The 19,061-nt window shown below is 35.3% G+C and overlaps 1 protein-coding gene across 5 annotated transcripts; it reads right to left on the bottom strand.

Annotated features, from left to right (window-relative positions):
• Positions 1 to 453: 453 nt before the first annotated feature.
• Positions 454 to 14,519, bottom strand: LOC120074621. Of its 5 annotated transcripts, none has more exons than XM_039027796.1 (6): positions 13,176 to 14,519; positions 12,752 to 12,870; positions 6,304 to 6,404; positions 4,683 to 4,729; positions 710 to 900; positions 454 to 615 (listed from the first exon to the last, which is right to left on the bottom strand). In XM_039027796.1, exon 1 carries the CDS (start codon positions 14,377 to 14,379, stop codon positions 13,363 to 13,365), a length of 1,017 nt encoding a protein of 338 aa, XP_038883724.1. In that variant the 5' UTR covers positions 14,380 to 14,519; the 3' UTR covers positions 454 to 615; positions 710 to 900; positions 4,683 to 4,729; positions 6,304 to 6,404; positions 12,752 to 12,870; positions 13,176 to 13,362. The 5 variants fall into 5 exon arrangements, with proteins under 5 accessions (XP_038883724.1, XP_038883723.1, XP_038883726.1 ...); XM_039027795.1 differs by having other exon boundaries at positions 13,172 to 14,519; XM_039027798.1 differs by lacking the exon at positions 12,752 to 12,870.
• Positions 14,520 to 19,061: the final 4,542 nt, after the last annotated feature.

The following is a 19,061-nucleotide window of genomic DNA, read 5'->3' on the forward strand; positions in this document are numbered from 1 at the left end:
ACAGATTCAGTTCGATTTTGTACACACCTTAATTGGTACTCCTTTTTCATCTAAATGAAAGAAAAATATATATTAAACCAAAACAAACAACCACTACAACAAAATACCATCAACGTATGGCCAGTAGTTATCCCCAAAAAGGCATTGTTTGGATTAACACCACAAGAAACCGACAAGGGAATGTATTGGTAGCTGACTCAGAATCATCTTTAGAGATAAAGAACGTGAGATGTTCATAGTTTGGCCATATCATTTCATCTAATACAAGGTGGTGTGTGGCTGTGCTGTCCCCTCTGTTATCAATAAGATTTGCAATTCTTCCCAATCCTATCCTAAACACAATAGTTTTGTTGAAAATAACGATTTCGTCCCTATACTTTTAAATTTGTTAAGCTAAGAGGATTGATAATTACAAATTTAAAAGTACAGAAGCAATATTATTACATAATATTGTTACATACTAAAATTTAGATACTGAATTATTGCTTTTCATTAAAGTACAGGACTAATAGTGTTTTTTAACCTAATAGTTTAACAAGCAATGACAACACCACAATATCTAATCCACCTCCATGCTCTTCTTGTCCATTTCAGACTCAGAGTAACAAATCTGGCCTGGCCATAAAAGAGAAAAGTTTTGGGTCTGAATCATTCTAATAGTTGAAGAGGACCCTTCAAAAGAAAAAGGTTCAAAACTTTCATAATTTACCTTAGCCAAACAGGAGAAAGAGGTGGTGATCCCAAGTAATCGAAACAAGATTGGTCAGTCCATGCCATAAAAATGAATTAATTTGATTGGGTCTCTGTGGAATGTGGATTGGTCTTTGAGTGCTGGTCCTTTAAGCACGAATGAAAGATAAGGAATCTCTATTTTGGTTCTGAACCTTCTAGAGGCTGATGCTGTAAAGAAACAGAGTAATCCATTAGGTAGAAGTGATTATAATGGTAGCTGGACGGTCTATCTTTGTCAAATAAAAGCTAGTTTACTGCTTTACATCTCTTCAAATTATCTTAAACCAATAAAAGATCCAGGAAGCAGATTAAGTACTCATCATAAACCTCAACAATAAACTCTTAACAATACTCCCGGCATATCAGTAGATCCTAATCTATTGGGAGTAGGTTTAACATGACTTTTGAAACAGTGAATTGCCCTTTTAGGTAACTTGAAGCACCTTTCAAAATCTTTCAAGATATGATCAGATAATTGTGCTTTTGAAAAATCTAACACTACAAAATGAGTTTAGAATGACTTTTGAGAGTAGTTCTTAAATTTATAAGCGAAGTACAGCTTGTAGTAGAATAAGCATAAATTATGTGCTTTCTCCAAACCACCACCAATCTGATGTCTTTAGTACTTCTGATCTCTTTATTCTGTGTAACAAACCACGAAAAATTCTTCTAATCCAATCTTTATTTCAAATTTTACCACTCTTAAAGTGCTTTTCCTAAAAGAGTAAAAGTGTTTCACTTGCAATGCATCACCCCAAGAAAACCATTACCAAAACAAAGACAGACAGTGGCAGAGACACGAGGCATAGGCACACACCAGTTAGTAAAAGATCAAGCCAAGGGCAGGGGAAAGACACATTTTTTATGTATGCTTGATATTTCCGTATATTTCAATAAATTTCACGTTAAAAGAATGTTTTAGTTTATGATATTTATATATGAAAGATGATATGAAAGAATTGAGATAGAACATGCAATACCTTTTAATTTTAGCAAAGGACTAAGATCTAAAAACAAGCCATTAAAAACAAATAATGAAGGTCTTGTTTGATAACCATTTTGTTCTTGATTTTCTATTTTTTAAAATTAAGCTTATAAACATTATCTCTACTTATAATTTTACTGTGTTAACGTATTTTCTAACTACGATGTCAAAAACTAAGCCAATTTTTTAAAACTAAAAAAAGTAAGTGAGAAACTTATCGAAAACTTGTTAGAAACAAAATACAATTTTCAATAACAGAAAACCAAACACAAAATGGTTATCAAACTTGGGAAAAAAAACGTTTTTTTAAATGCTCAATACCAACTGATTAATTTAGTAATATCTCCATATTTTTATGCTCTAGTACAAAGTTGGTATGTTTCACTCTTAGAATTTATTTCCTATTACGATCAATCTTTTTCAAACAAAAAGTAAAAATTTACAGATTTTACATTCCATTTCATTTGTCCAATGTGCTTAACAAGTGTCTCTCTCCTATCCAATGTATTCAGCACGTATTCCACATTTCAGAAAAGAATTGGAGTGTAGAAGCATATTCGAGACATGAAATGTAGAAAATATCTTCTCTAACATATCAACATCAATAATTTTCGATCCGCATAACAACAATTTTGAAGTGATTTTGTATTCAATATGTGTCATCCACAAACATGTTATCCCACTCATCGACAATTTGTGAAATATCCAAAAAGGAAAAATGTAATGAATGGAAAATTTTGTAAGTATGATGATTTCTTTCCTTGCATATCACTTATTTTTACTATTTTTTTATTATTAATAAAGTAAATCGTTGACATACAAATATAAAGTATATCACCCATTTACCATTTTGTATAATTGATAAAATATGGGTTAAAAATCACTTTTGGTTTTTGAACTTTCATGGAAGTAACAACTTAACTTTTGAACTTTAGTTCATAAAGAATTAGTTCTTGTACTTCCAAATTTGTAAGGGCTTGTTGTAAATATAGTAATTAAGCCCAAACTAATTGCAAATATAACAAAAATTCATAAAAATTGCAGATATAGCAAAAATTAGACAAAGCCTATATAAAATTCCCAAAAAGCCCATCAAATAGCCATCAAGCCCATCAACAACCAACCTGTCAAGTTCCACTGAATCGAACATATCAGTCCACAATCCAAAAAGCCACAAAACCAATGATTGTAGATGGATTTGATGGCTATTTGATGGGCTTTTTGAGAATTTTCTACGGGTTGTATCTAAATTTTGCTACAGTAATTTTTTTGCATTTTGCTATATTTCCCATGAATTTGGGCTTAATGGCTATATTTGCAACCCTATACCTAATGTATAACTACATCAGTAATATACTTATATCACTTATATATGAATTCTTACATTTGTGCCATTTTTGTAAAATATTTTACTAGGGATAAATCTATTATTTAGACCATATTTGCTATTATTGCAAACAAACTGAAACAGAGGTAAGAAAGAGTTGCCTCTTGCTCATTCTTGTTTCAAAATTATCAAAGCCGAGTACAGGACAACAATTGGGTCACCTCATGTTCCTCGATCATGCTTATGGGTCAATAGGCCATGAATTGAAGATATTGTTTTAATTCTGTGATGATCTTTATGGTTACAACATCTGTTTTTTTAATGCAGTTTCTCTCAATCAGCTTGGTGTCAACTTTCCAGATTCAGTAGGTCTTTGATAAATCTTTTCAGAGTAACATACTATCTTTATTCAAATCATAATCTTTCAAAAGCTGGCATTGTCCTTTCACTAAAAATACCTCTGAAGGACTACACCGCAAGACTTACAATGGCCAAGAAGTTGACTTATTCGCTGGTTGGCCCTCCTTTGGCCTCTAGCTCTCAGATTTTATGGTCCAATGCAGTTAAAACTCTTTTGTCAAAAATTTGGTTTGAACAAAATCAGTGCGTCTTTCCCTATAAGTCACTTTCTTAGTCAGCTCGTTCGAATTCTACTTGTCTTCTTGCATCCACTTGGTGTTCTCTATTCAAGGCTTTTTCGAATTATTCTATTCAGGAAATTAGTTTAAATTGGAACACTTTTATTTTTTCGGTTTAAGCTTTATTGTAGTTTATCTTTTATTATGTTTCTTGTACTTTGAAAATAAGACTCCTTTCATCGTATCAATGAAAGGTCATATTTCTTTTTCAAAATAAAAGAAAAAAAAAACTGTGAAACCTTTGTTGATGATTTTAAACAGGCATGGAAAATTATTAGATTTTACTTTCTACCTATCTTCCTCTGGAAATAACTTAAACAAGTTTTATTTGACATTACTAATTTTAACTCTCTATAATGCTACATCCCTCTCTAAAAAAAAGCTTTTTTTTTCCTATTAGTAAAATGGATGTGTTCCTACCACAAGTTTTTAAAAGGGAGCAAAACAGAAGAAAGTCTATAAGGTTGCGAACAAGCAAAAAGGTTGAAATAGCCGCCCACCTATGCAGAGAAGTCAACTTCTCATAAAGGGCTAATGACAAAAACTATTTTGCAACATGCAAAATTCTTATCTAACAATAGCACTATTATAATAGTAGAACTAGTGCCAGTTTGTGACAGAACCTGAAATCCACTCAGATAAGCTTAAAAAAGAGATGCACAAAAACCCACGATGCACATACACTTACGTAAAAGATGTGGAAACCAGAAGATTGAAGGGACTATGGCGGTTGACTCTGCTTACAAACTAAATAAAGGCATTATGACTTGATTTTATAGGCCCAATTATGGAGAAAGAACTATTTCTAAAACCAGTTGAATATATCTCTTCGGCCAAGAAGACAAGAAAAACAAAGCATCAACATCAAATGAACCAAGGGCCTAAAGTAAACTATTGAAAAGAACCGTCGCTTTAGCCTTATCAACAAATCTACAGCGACTGAACAATTTTAACAGAGCAAGAAAACCCTAGAGAGTAGAAAATTTAAGAATAACGGTACCTGAATTTTTGAAATTACAGCTATTGTGTCCAGTCGCAATTCCATCCCTGTAGATAATGATATCTCCAACTTATCAGACTAAGCATGTAAAAGTTCCTATACGTGTATTTGACATAAAGTGCATGAGATATGTGTGCCATTAGTATTATCCATATGGGTCAATCAATTGATGCGAGGCCATTAAATGATTAAAGGCATAAAGGGACTTGCTAGCTACAAATATGACTTTGCCACCAACCCGTTACTTAGCACTCAATTACAAGGATTGACCATAAGAAAGTCGGATTCTAAATTTTAAAATATCGATGACAAGCTCTACATTAAACCATCATGGACTGACTTAGTGGTAAAAAGGAGATAGTCTCAATAAATGACTAAGAGGTCAAGGTTTCAATCCATGGTGGCCACCTACCTAGGAATTAATTTCCTATGAATTTCCTTGACCCTTAATGTTGTAGGGTCGAGCGGGTTATCCTGTGAGACTAGTCGAGGTGCAGGTAAGCTGGCCCGGACACCCACAGATATCAAAAAAAATCACAAGCTCTGCACTAGTATATGTAATTCGATATACTTGTGAGGTGTGATTGAGGCAAGTAGAAAATGCATAATTTGCTTGAACAAAAATTTGACAGAAAAGAAGGAAACGATGAGATGCTACTATCATCTGACAAAGTATAGCCAGAAAGGATGAGTGAATAATATTTTGTTTTCAGAATACTACATCGAACAATTTATCAGTAATCACAGCAGGTGAAAAGAGGACCTTAAAAGCACATGGCTGAAACCAGAAATTACCAAGCTCTTAATGACGGTGAAGCCAGTCTGGAGGATAGACTGCTAGTCAGCTCTGGATAACAGATAAGAAAATGAAGTTTGTTTGTGTTTCATGGTTAACAGATAAGAAAATGAAGTTCGTTTGTGTTTCATCATTCATGGTTGATTTGCATTGTATAATCCTCCTTAATGTTTAAATGATACTGTTCTTTTTTTTCTCCATTTGCATGTGATAAGAAAAGGTAAATTTTGATAATAATGAAAGATACAAAAACCTACAAGGAATTATAGGAACGTGTTCCCATTGTTAGTGATCATAGAAGAAATATATACAAATATTGTTTGTTTATTGGTGTGTGTTCCAAATATCTTCCACCCGCACACTTGGCTCCAGAAAAATTCTTTAATTTCTTTCCAATCACACATATGAAAGTCAGCTCTGATAGCATTGCACCAAATAATTGGTTCTTCCTCTAGAATGAAACCTATAAGAGGATTTCAAGGCCTTGATGTGCGGAATTAGGAAGAGCTGGGCTAACACCAAGCGTAAGAAAGAGTTTCCAATAAATTTGCAAAGTGAAAAGGAATTCTTGAATTGAGGAGGGATTCAGTTGTTGCTACTTTGACACATATAGGAGTAAATTTCAGTGGGACAGAGATGGAAGTTGCCTAAACCCCTTTTAATCCAATATCAAAAAGCAAAAGCATATTTTGCAACCAATGAGCCAACCAACAGATAAGACGGCATAATTGTTGGTCTTATCTGCATACAGATAACAAGCAAAGGCAATTCTAACAAAGCTAAAAGAACCTACAGAAGCAAGACAAATGTTAAAGAATAACATACCTGTCGGTTTGATTTTACAGTGCCAACAATCAGCAAAAATAATTCTCATCCCTGTTGATAATGCTATCTCCAAATTTATCTGGCTAAGCACATTTAAGTACCTGTACGAGTATTTGACATAAAGTGCTTGAGATATGTGCGCCATTGACCCATTAGTATTATCACGGTAAGGCAATTGAAGGACGCCAACTCGCGAAGCAATCAAAAAAAATGTCACAATTTTTTCTCTTTTTTTTTTTTTTTTGTCCTTTTCTTAGACAGAAACACCTATGATTTCATTGATGGGACAGAATTTAAAAAGAAGGTTGAATGCTCATTCCCTCGAAATTACAAAGAAAAAAAAAAGTTTCCAATGAGATGCGAGATAAGAGATTGAAAAATCTTTAAAGAGAGTAATTTTTAGACCAACTCACTGGAAAAAAAAAGCAGAAAAAAAACTAGATAATCAAGAAAACTATTAAAGGATCTTTCCTTATCACAAAAAGGATGCCCAGCAAAGCAAATGATAAGATTTCACCAAAGAATCTCCTTTTGAAAGTATGCCAGCAGAACGAATGATAAGAGAGCATTCAAATTGTACAGATTCTATGGCATATACCATTGATTTACATTTGAAGAGATCAATCATAAAGTTTGCACCCCTTGAAAAAGAAAACCATAAAGGTAGCACTAGTCATAATTGAAGATACGGAGCTATGACAAAGAGCCGCTTAAAGTACCAATTGCATAAAAATTGCAGATAATCTGCCTGGGTAAAACAACGAACAGACAAGAATGATAGGATGGGATGCTACCATCGTCAAACAAGTGCAACTCCAATGATGGTTGAAGTGCTCTGAAATAATATTTATGTTGCTGTGCAGCACAAAGTTTCTTAAATTGAAAACACCAAAAAAAAAAAAAAAAGAGAGAGAGAGAGAGAGCAATATCGGACGAATTTAGCCCTTATTCACAGAAGGAAAGAGATTTTTTTCCCCTTCTTTCTTTTCCTTTCTACTTCTACCTCTCTTCTTCTTTTTCCTTATTTCCTTTCCTTTTCCTTTTCCTTTTCCTTTTCCTTTTGATAGAAAAAGTGAACCTTTCATTAGGTAGAAAGAAATGTTGAAAACTTCCAAGGAATTTACAAAGAGGCAGTCTGATGAAAGAAATAAGGAAAGCGTCAATTAGGGAAATACTTGGGAAGAGAACACCAAAATGAAGCATACATTTAAAAGACGCCTAAACTTTCCCCCAATCCTGAGAATCCATATTTGAATTCTCCTATTCTTCTCAATCCACTACAACAAAAGGTCACTCCCTAGCATTAAACCAAAGGATCTTCGACTTTATATATTCTGCTTTACAATTAGTGGGAGGACAAAGGACAAAAAAGTACGGGGATTCTTCAGCAAATGTTTAGGATACAAGAACATCCTAGAAAAAATATGACAAGCATTTTCCCAATGGCCTTTACCAAGAATACGCCAATTCGTTTGATGTAGGATGCATGGATATCAGCCTTGAATTTTATCGTTAGAGCTTAACTGTTAAGGCCTCAAAGATAAAATTGAAAGAAAGAGGTATTCATCCATTGGTTTAGCAATTTCAGTATCCTAACATTGAAGAAAGGGCATATGGTAATCGTAGATAGATATATAGCAATATCTCGAAAGAGAAAAGGCCAGACAGATCTGAGACCATGAGGATAGTAGCCACTCCAAATCTGGATTATCCAGATTTGTTCTTAGATCCAGTAATCAATCATTGTTTTGAGCATTCCAACACTGAGGTATTTCATAGCTTGGGAAAATGAGCAAGAATGTGTATATATATATATATATATATATATCTTTTTGGATAGGAAAATTAACTTTCATTGAGAAAAGGTGAAAGAATACAAGGGATACGAAAAAAACAGGCCCCCAAAAACAACCCTCTAAAAAAAAAGAGTTTCCAACTAAGCAAGATGTTGCCTATAAAATAATTACAAAAAAGTTTCGATACCAAAGTCCAGAGTGACACATGAAGTCTCACTAAGGACCAAATCTCCCTGAGCACCTTTTCCAAACCTCTAAACACCCTATTGTTTCTCTCCCTCCAAACATCCCATTACACAACCCCCCAAATGACCCTTCTCTCTGAAAGGTGGTGGAGGAGTAACTCCATGATCGTCGCACAAATATCCCTCTAACCAGCTATCTGAACATCAAACTCCTGCAAAAAGCAAATCCACACAAACCTCTTGAACTGACAGCGTTAGAGAAGGTGATCCAGGTTTTCCTCCACCTTCAGATAGAGAATACAACAGAAATGACCCATTAACAAGGACCCCTTCTTAACAAGCTTGTCCAAGGTGCTCACACAGCCAAGCAAAACCTGCTAGGTGAAGAATTTAATTTTCTTTGGTATCCAAGGTGTTCACACTACCCTCAAAAGAATTAGGCTTCCAAACTCGAATATCCTTCATCCCCTCCCTGAAATTACACTCATCCAACAACGAAAGAAGAGAGGCAAACTCCATCGTCTCCCTATCAGTTAAACGACAACGAAATCCGAGAGAAAAGGACACAGAGCTCCCCAACCACACCAAAAAGTCTGAGACCAGACGATCTTTAAAGGACGACAAGTGATAAAAATGCAGGAACGCGGAACATGAGGGATTGTCCCCAACCCACTGATCTTCCCAAAAGTAAGCATCCTGACCGTCCCCCACAATGCAACAAACCAAAATGGAGAACGAGGGGAGCTCTAACACGACATCTTTCCAAGGGTTCCAGTGTGTGTACCTTTAACCCCCTTTGCCATCTAGACAAAGGGATAAGTACCGCATTTACTACCAATGACTTTATGCCACAAGGATTCGGGCTCAAGGGCAAAACGCCAAAACCACTTAGTCAACAGAGCTTTGTTCTGAAGTCTTAAATTCCCAATCTCAAACCCACCTTGGCGCACAAGACGCCCCAAAACCTCCTAGCTAACCTAGTGAGATCCTTTACATTCATCCGCACCTTCCCACAGGAAGTCTCCCATGTATTTCTCAATACTTTTACAAACCAAGTTGGGAGCCCTAAACAGGGAAAGCTAATAAATAGGTATGCCACTCAACGATATTACCTTCCACCCCCCTAGAGATGAGCCTACTTAAAACATTCACCACTATAACAAACAAGAAGATGAATAGGGAATCCCCTTGTCTTAAACCTCTAGAAGCCTAAATCAATCCCTTAGGTGCTCCATTTATCAGGAAAGATTAATGCACATTCCTAACACACCCTCACATCCACATTTTTCATCTGAACCCAAACCCTTTCTTCTCCAACACTTTATCCAAAAAGTCCTAATCAACATGATCAAAGCCTTTTCAAAGTCAAGTTTGAAAATAACCCCCTCCTCTTATTAACCCTATACTCTTCAATGGCTTTATTGGCAATGAAAACCTGGTCAAGAATCTGAATATCGGCTATGAAAGCACCTTGAGTCCCTGCAATAGTCGAGGGGAGCACTTTCCTCAGGCGATTAGCAAGAACCTTAGCCAAGATTTTGTAGACACTAGTGATAAGATTAATAGGCCAAGAATGTTATCTGAAATCCATAGATCAGGCCAAACTCACTCTTTTACCGATGCCAACCGTAACAGTTGTATTATTCTTCATGAAGTCCTTGAGACTTAAAAGTTGAGATAGACTTCCAAAGCTATGGTCGGAGATATTCGTTTTAAAAAATAAATAAGCAACCACTTTCATTGAGAAAAAAAAGGAAATAATACAAGGACATACAAAAAAATCAAGCCTCCAAAAGGAACCCAACTAAGGAAAAGGGGTTGGAGTTGGAGATATTTCTCTTCCTTTCCTTTCTTTTCTTTTCTTTTCTTTTCTTTTTTTTTTTTTTTTGGTTTTTTTTTATAGAGGAGCCACTTTCCTTGAGAAAAAATTATGAAAGACTTCAGGGTATACGAAAACCTAAGCCCCAGAGAAGGGAACCTCACTCAAGACAAGGGTTCCAATTAAGCAAAATAGTGTCTATAGAATAATTACAAAAGAACTTCAAAGTTGAAGCCTAAAGAGAAACACGAAACCTAATACGAACCCAAACATCACTAGGCTCTTTTTCTAACGTGCTACAGACTCAATTGTTCCTTTCTCCCCAAAGATTCCACATGATAACACACCCTCGCCAACCACAAGAAACGATACTTCTCACAAAAAGGTAGATGGAGGAAGAACTCCTCGATCATAATACTATTGTCTCTTTGACAAACAAGCATAAAACCAAACATCTAGAAGAACAAATTCTAGACAAAGTGCACAAATTCGCATCTTCAAAGTATGTGATCCAGGTCATCCTCCGTCTTCCGACAAAGAACAACAAAACAAGCCCACTAACAACGACAACCTCCTCAAGAGTCTATCTAAAGTGTTCACACATCCATGTAGAACTTGCCAAGTAACGAATCTCGCTTTCTTAGGAATCTTAATCCTCAAGAGGACAAAAAAAACAAACTCGTTAGAAGGAGAAGGATCTAGCAGACAATGAAAAAGATGAGTTATAGAAGAACTCCTCTAGAGGGTTGGGATTACAGACATGCAAATCCTTTCAACCATACCTAAAGCTAAACTTTCCAACAACAACATCAAATATATGACCTTTTCAGCTTCCTTACCAGTCAAAGAGCGACCAAAACCTAAAGGATATGAAAATCAAGCTCCCTGACCAATCAAAATGTCAAACGCTATGTGATTTTAAAAGGAGGATAAATGATAAAGACAAGGAAGCGTAAAGCAAAGAGGTTCATCCCCCAACCACTTATCTTTCCAAAAATACACTTCCTTACTCTCCCCTACCACACAACGAACAAAATGCGAGAGAGGGGAGCTCATTAGAAATATCCTTCCATAAGTTCTGGTAGGTGCCCCCAAGTTGTGAGTCCTTAAGGGTGTGTTTGGCCTGAGGAGTTGTGAAGTAGAAGTTGGAAAGTAAGAGTTGTGAACTCCACTCCTTGTTTGGCCCGAGGCGTTGGTGGGTCCCACTACTAAAAGACATCAATTTTATATCTTATCAACTCTTTACACTGTGGGCCCCATAAGTTCACAACTCCCAAGGCTTCATAACTCTTTACTTCTCACTACTCCACTCCTTACCCCAAAGACCCCCTAAGTTACCAATTTCTGACCCCCTTGGTTCACCGAGCTCCCATCAATATCCCACCAAACCAAGTGTGAACCATATCCTTCTTCCCTTGCCCCTTCCCAAAGGGAGTTACGCATAAATTTTTCAATGTCCTTGCAAACCTTACTAGGGGCTCTAAACAAAGAAAAGAAGTAAATGGGAACGCCACTCAAAACTGACAGAATCAAAGCATGTCTCCAAGCTTTGGAAAAGTAACCTTATTTCCAAGAGGCTAGACTTTTTCTCACTTTTTCAACCACCGGTTGGAGATATTCATGTTAATTTAGGAGTCCATCCATCTCTTCCACTTCATGTTAATTTAAAGAAGATAGAAGTAAATTGAATCAATTATCCAAAAGAAAAGACAATTAAGTGGTGGATGTGATCATTTGAGATTTCACTATTTATTGGCCATTTGAAGAAGATGAATTCTATCAAGAAGAAAATAGCCAGTTAGAGTTGTGAACACCAGTGCACCTCAAGAAAAACTGCTAAGGAGAAGCAAATTTGACTACTGGCTCCAAATCTGAAATGCCTTCTTTGAGAGAGCGTAGACATACTTTGAGAAAGGCTGTCCATGACATTCTGATAATTTCCAAGACGCCATGACAAGGGAACGCGTTACTGTTACCAACCCACAAATATGCCAATAGACATGGGCACTGGTGGGGCCTAAATAGACACTAAACAGTGTTTGATGAGCATTTGAATGGCTGAAGGTACAACTCAAGCAAAAGATAGGAGCTACACCATAATTTTCAGCAACCTTGATCTACGTGTCAAGTGAAATATTAGAAGATCGTTTAAGTCTAGGTGTGTATCCTTGTTGTGGCAGATGCTTCGTTATACAGAGATACTGGGCAGTTGATAAGTGGTATGTTGCACGATCACTTAAAAATGACCTTTTTTGTTAAGCCAAAGTTTATATTAATGTGATAAAGGCTTTTAATAAATAAATATTCATCCATGCATGACGAGATGAAACGTTCACAGAGCACACATTTGAAAATTTTGGAAAGAGAATATTTATGAAGCCTGTATCTTAGTTTAAGATAATTGCAGTTGTGTGAATCTGTGATGATGCCAAAATAGAATTAAAAGAAAAGCACCGACATATGTGACTAATAACTTACAGATTACAATAAAGGTTAGCTTTTTTTTTTGTTTTTATGTGTTTAACGCCTTTCGGCCTGGGTTTTCTTTTCTTTTCCTTTTTTTTTCTTTTTTTCTAAATAAATAAGGTTTAGAGAGCACAAATAACAAACCATGGGAGCATAAAAAATGCTGAATTCTATAAAAATACCTTTGGTTTTTCCTTATCAGTAAGTTGGTTCCATTCCATCATCAGGTATAATAGGTCTAATAGGGAATCATCTGAACTGTTGTGACAATTTTACATGGTGAATTTCTCATCTGTAGTTTCTGTTGTTAATCACAATTGCCACAAAAATTTGTATGTTATGCCCGTTCATGGTTTAAGCATTCTATCGTTATAAAACCTCTTCCACTTTCTTATGCTTTTATAAAAGGAGAATCAAACTAATAATATCTGCCTACATCAGTAAAGTAGCTAGAAATTGTAGAGTAAATTGATAGAACTAAAAGACTTGATAAGTTAGTGCATTATACAAAGACGTGCAGGAGATATGCAATAAAGTATTTCTAAGTCATCTCAGAAACTACATATACATAGGATATGCTGAAGTGAGAATGTATAACATACATACTTCGAGAGGCATCCACCTCAGCTAACCAGCCTATGAGACAATTATCAGCCAAACCTGTCATCTGGGTGGCCTTTCCAGTTCAGCTCCAGCAATTCTACGACACAGTCAAAGTGAATTTTTCTTCTTCAGCCAATATGATTGTTATACTAAAAGGATTTCTCTCAAGATTTAACTTGGGCCATATCATTCAGGTTGACCGACTTTTCATTGGTTGGAATCTGTAACTCCCATCATGCTCCAAACTCATATCATAAACTTCAGAATGTGAACTCTTGGATCGCCTGGAATCCTTGCGTCTTCCATATTGTGTATTGCTATTGTGCGCCTGAGAACCAGGAACTCTTTGTCTTCTATCCAATCCAATTTGTCCTGGATTCAATTCTCTCTTAGAAGACTTCAGGTTTCTTTCAGTCCCCCGATTCCTGGTTCCGCCCTCGTATACATTTCCATTTTTACCATTACTACTTGATGGTACCAAGGAACGCTTCGGATAAGAATCCTCTGTATTCGAGTAATCTGGGTAATCTGAGTTAACTTCCCCTTTATTCACTGGCGCACTTCTCAATTTCCGGTTAGAAGACCTACGGTGAGTCTTAAAATCATCTTCTTGAAAACTAGTTGCAATTTCATTTCCAGCTTCTGCATCCAAACTCAACGAACTCTCCGACCCAGTAATACTTCTATACGGCCTTACACTATGAACCACCCCTTTCGGGAAAAACCTAGCGGAAGGTAGTTCGTCAACCGTCTGAAACAATTGAGGCCCATCTTTTTCCGTCCACAAATCGAATCCACCAGGCCTTTGAAACCTATCCGCCAAGACCTTCACCTGCTCATCGGCGCCAACGGAGAACAAATTGGGAGCCCTCTCCACAACCTCCCACGGTCTCTCCAGCTCGGCGACAGCCGCCTTAAGCTCAGCCCGCTTACGCATTTCATATATCTGGCGTTCGCGGCATAGCCGGGCCTTAAGCAGCTGCTTAGCTTTCTTGGCCTGCATCCGCTTCCACTGCCACTTCGATACTCCGCCTGGATAAGTTCTAGGACCTCCACCCATTCGAATAAGCGTTGTCGACTTTGAAACGATCGGCATCCGATTTGGAAAGTAGAAGAGGTGGTTTGAACCAGTTAGAGACTGAGAGAAAGAGAATAAGGGCGGACGAAGAGGGTTTGGAATTGCGAGGGAAATTGGAAGAATTGGCATTTCTTCCTCGATACTTTGAAGCTGAAGAAATCGAAGTGGCAATACAGAGCCCTGATGGCAGATTGATGAAAGGCAGCAAACCTATGGAACTGGTAGAGGAGGAGGCGCCCAGATACTCACGGTTGCAGTGATGGCGGAAACGGGTGGCGGGTAGGATTTTATGGGCCGGCAGGGCGGCTTCGATATCCTGGGCCGAGTACTAGAAAGCCCAAAATGTAAAGGGCCCAATGAGCTTATACTATTTTGAGAATATTTTTTAATTAAAAAAATGCATACCATTAAGACCTCGTTCACTGTTTTTATAAAACAAAACAAAAATTTTTATAAAAAAAAGATGTCTAGGATTTTGTATATCTCCCCATCCATGCATACAATTTCGTGTATCCATGCACCCATTACTTCCTTTTTAAAAAATTTAAAAAAAAAAAATGGTTTGAATCCTCCATTTTTCTCATTTTTCTCCAAAATTTTTACTAGACGTGTTTCTCACGTTTCTTCCTCTTCTCTTTGCATTCTTCTTGTTCACTCTTTTTCTTCTTCCTTTATTCATGACTTCTTCAAATTACAGAACTATTTTACTTCTTCTAAAATCGACAAACAAAGGAGATTGAAAAGTTAGTCGAAGTCGACAATGAACGGACGAAGGCTGGTCTAAGGTTGCAAAGATCACGAACAGATGTTCATGATAGATTAAAACGAAACTAAATCTAAGAGATGAAGAAAATGAAACAATCCTCCTATAACTAAGAAAAAGAAAATCTCATTAATCACATATTTAGTGCATTAAAATGGAAATAGATATTCATAAATAAAAAAATAATTTAAATAATAATTTTTTTTAAAAAAAAAAAAAAAAAACTCATTAAGGACCAAAAGAAAAGGCCGCTCATTAATTACAAGGAAAAAAAACGAATATATTAAAAAAATGGAAAAATGATAAAATTGTCCAAAACTAACCTAAAAGCTTTCAATAAAAATTTTCAAATTTAAAGATATTTAATGAAATATATGACTCACAAGGATTTTTCATGTAAAAATCTCTTTTAAAAAATAATAATTCTTTTACAAACGTATTTTAGAAAATAAAAATAAAAATATCATTCAAACCCATTTTATGTTTTTAAAAATAAATCTGGCTTAATTATGGTTGTTTTATAGTTGAATTACAAATTTGGTCCAATAATTTGAAAAAATTTATAATTTAACCAATGTAGTTTATAATTAAATTGTAGTCATTGACTCACTATGACTTGATAAAATTTTCATAAATAGTTTTTTCGATAGGAACTATTTATAAAAGTTTTATTAAACTATATGGATTATTGTTAAGAATCTCACATTGGAAAAACCAAGGTAACTCACACTCTTTATAAGATAGATGGGTTACTCTTTTCATTGCTAATTGATTTTGAGATGGAGTCTCGTACTCTCTAACAATTATTTATGAGATTTTATAAAATTATAAAGGTAAATTCAAACTTTTAAAACTATAGAGACTAAATTTCTAATTTTTTCCAAATTATAGAAACCAAATTTGTAATTTGACTTTGATTGATTTATTTATTTATTCTGAATCACTAAATTCTTACAAGTAGACGACATAACAAATACATTTCCAATAAATAAAATAAAGTAATTCAGCCTAAACCTTTTGTTGGTCACTGTTTATACCTTTCCAATAAATAAAATAAGTATAAAAGAAATAAAATGAAAATAAAAAATCGTTACGAAAACAATTTCTCGACTAAACCGCATATTTTATAATATCGGTGCTGTCTTCTTCCTTAGATTTGTTGAAAATCTGCACTCTACTACAGCTCACAAAATCAACCCACGAATATTGATATAAAAATTGTGTTGGCTAAAATCAAATTGATGTCATAAAGAAAGGGAAAAAAACACAAAATTTGAAATATAAAATATTCAGATGTTAGTTTTAAAAAATATAAAAGGAAAACATGTTGCTTCCAATATAATGGACAATCTATGAGCAATGTGGTTTGTTAATTATAGAATAAGGAAGCGTTGTTTGCTTAAATAATTATGAACAGCGGCAACATGTTTACAATTTCTAGAACATGATCTGATATGCAGGCTGTAGATTCCAGGTTGACTCACTTTTTTTTCCCATTTTTTCCCTTCAAAGTTGCAATTCAAATCCATTATGCTCGTAGAAATTTTGGCAACATATTACGAGAGAATAATTCTACATGGAAGATGTGGTTCTCATCTAACACATTCTAAAGCTTAAGTTGATATCAGATATAGTTGATGTCGAATTGAGCAACGTAATATAGCATATACTAATGGATTGACATGTCTCTTCAATTATTTATACCTTTGAGTAGTCTGACATTGTCTTGACGTTCTTATGTGGGCTCTACCTATGTCAGAAGGGCAATGTCGAAATAGGTTGTGTGACTAGACGCATATAGTGAGGTTTTTATTATCTCTTTTTGGGGGTTGGACTTGTTAGGACCCAAACAATATAACAACAATCCACTAGGATCTCTTTCAAAACAATCGATCAAATTATTGTTTTACAAAACACCACAAATAAATCACCGAATAATCATCAAGCAATCGACCAACTATAGACAACAATAAACCATAAAATTATGAAAGACTAAAAATCAAAAAATATACACGAATTATACATGGAAAACCCCTTCGATGTGAAAAGTAAAAACCACGGGATTTGTGAGAAGTCCATCCTTGTCAACTTTTTTTATTATGATAAGATTGAGAGAAAAAGAACTCAAATCAGTCATAAAAAGGTTCACCACCCACCAATACTTTCATACATAAAAGATGAACACTTGAGAGATAAAAATAACGAAAAATCACCCCATTTACATATTGTGCTTGGCAGAGATTACAGACAAACTTGAGCTTCAAACAACAATCCAACCGTTCAAAACATGCCATATATATTCCAAATAGGCTAACCAAATTTTAGCACGATCCAACGGTTCAAACTTCAACAATTGATAATCTCGGGGAAGTTGTTGCTGAAAAACCAAACTGTTGTTTTCCTCTCTGATTTTCTGCCTCTTTTTCACTCTCTTTTTTCATAGGTCATCTCATATCACATAAAAGAAAATCTAAGGATTTCAAGATAGCCTCAATTTGGCTCACAAAACACAAGTTTAAAATAAAGTTTTGCTTGTGCAGTAAGTGGGTTGGACACCCACAACAATCTTCCCCTCCAACCCAACACGGGGAAGACTCAATCACATCCATGACCACTTAAACCTCATCTCGACAAGCTTACTATAAAGCTCAATCTTGCTTCCAAGAACTACCTTAGTTAACATATCTACACTATTCTTGTCGGTGTGGATATTCTTCAGATTCAATATCTTCTCTTCAATTACATATCGTAGTCAATGATATCTAATGTTAATGTGTTTAGTACGAGTACAATACATTGGATTCTTGCTCAAATCCATAGCACTCTGACTATCACAAAATATTACATACTCATCTTGCTTCAAACCCAACTCTTGAAGGAACCTTCTAAGCCATAACATCAACTCGCTTACTTCCACTGCTACAATATACTCTACCTCAGTTGTGGACAATGCTACGCATTTTTGTAGCTTGGATTGCCATGAGATGGCTCTCCCTTAAAATATAAACACATAACTCGAGGTAGACTTTCTGTTATCAAGATCACTTGCCATGTCAGCATTAGTATAGCCTTCAAGCATAGGTTTTCCACCTCCATAACACAAACTCAATTTAAAGGTGCCTCGCAAGAATCTAAAGATCAACTTCATTAATTCTCAATGAGTCTTACCTGGATTGGTTAGAAAACAACTCACTAGACTGTTTGCATGTGTAATATCAAGTCTAGTACATACTATAACATCCATCAAAGAACCAACAACATAAGAGTAAGGAATAAATGACATAACTTATTTCTCTCTCTGTTGTAGGACAAGCTCTCTTACTTAGTTTAAAGTAAGTTGCTAACGGTGCACTAATAGGCTTAGCATGCTTCATATTGAACCTTTCCAGCACCTGTTCAATATACTTCAATTGGGATAACAACAATTTCCCAGCTTTCCTGTCACGAGCAATCTCCATACCTAAGATTTACTTTGCAGGACCCAAATCTTTCATGTCAGATGACTTAGACAAATCTTTTTTCAAATTTTGAATCATAACTATATCTTGTCCACTATCAATATATCATCTACATATAAAAGAAGAATGATGAAGTTGCCTGCAGGGAACTTTCTAAAATACACACAAGAATTAGTTATAATTCGTTTATAATCATTGCTTATCATAAATGAATCAAATTTATTGTATCACTTCCTTGGTGCCTGTCTAAGCCCATAAAGACTCTTCTTCAACTTGCAAACAAGCTTATGATTCCCTTTTTCTTCAAATCCTTCAGGTTGCTCCGTATAGACTTCATGCAAGTCACCATGTAAAAAAGTTATTTTTACATCAAGTTGCTTTATCTCAAGATCAAGACTTGCTGCTAATCTCAATACTATTTTGATAGATGTCATTTTGACCACTGAAGAAAAGATCTCATCAAAGTCAAGTCACTGGTTTTGTACCTCACTATCTTCTTACCATCCTTTTTGTAATTCAAAACCCACTTGTTTTTCAATACTTTCTTGCCCTTTGAAGGCTTCACTAGTTCATAGGTTTCATTCTTTTTT

Source organism: Benincasa hispida, chromosome 3 (genome assembly GCF_009727055.1).
Source record: "Benincasa hispida cultivar B227 chromosome 3, ASM972705v1, whole genome shotgun sequence".
NCBI lineage: Eukaryota > Viridiplantae > Streptophyta > Magnoliopsida > Cucurbitales > Cucurbitaceae > Benincasa > Benincasa hispida.

Bases quoted from the DNA above. Each gene is read 5' to 3' on its own strand.
- LOC120074621 (XM_039027798.1), bottom strand. From the start codon at position 14,379: ATGCCAATTCTTCCAATTTCCCTCGCAATTCCAAACCCTCTTCGTCCG.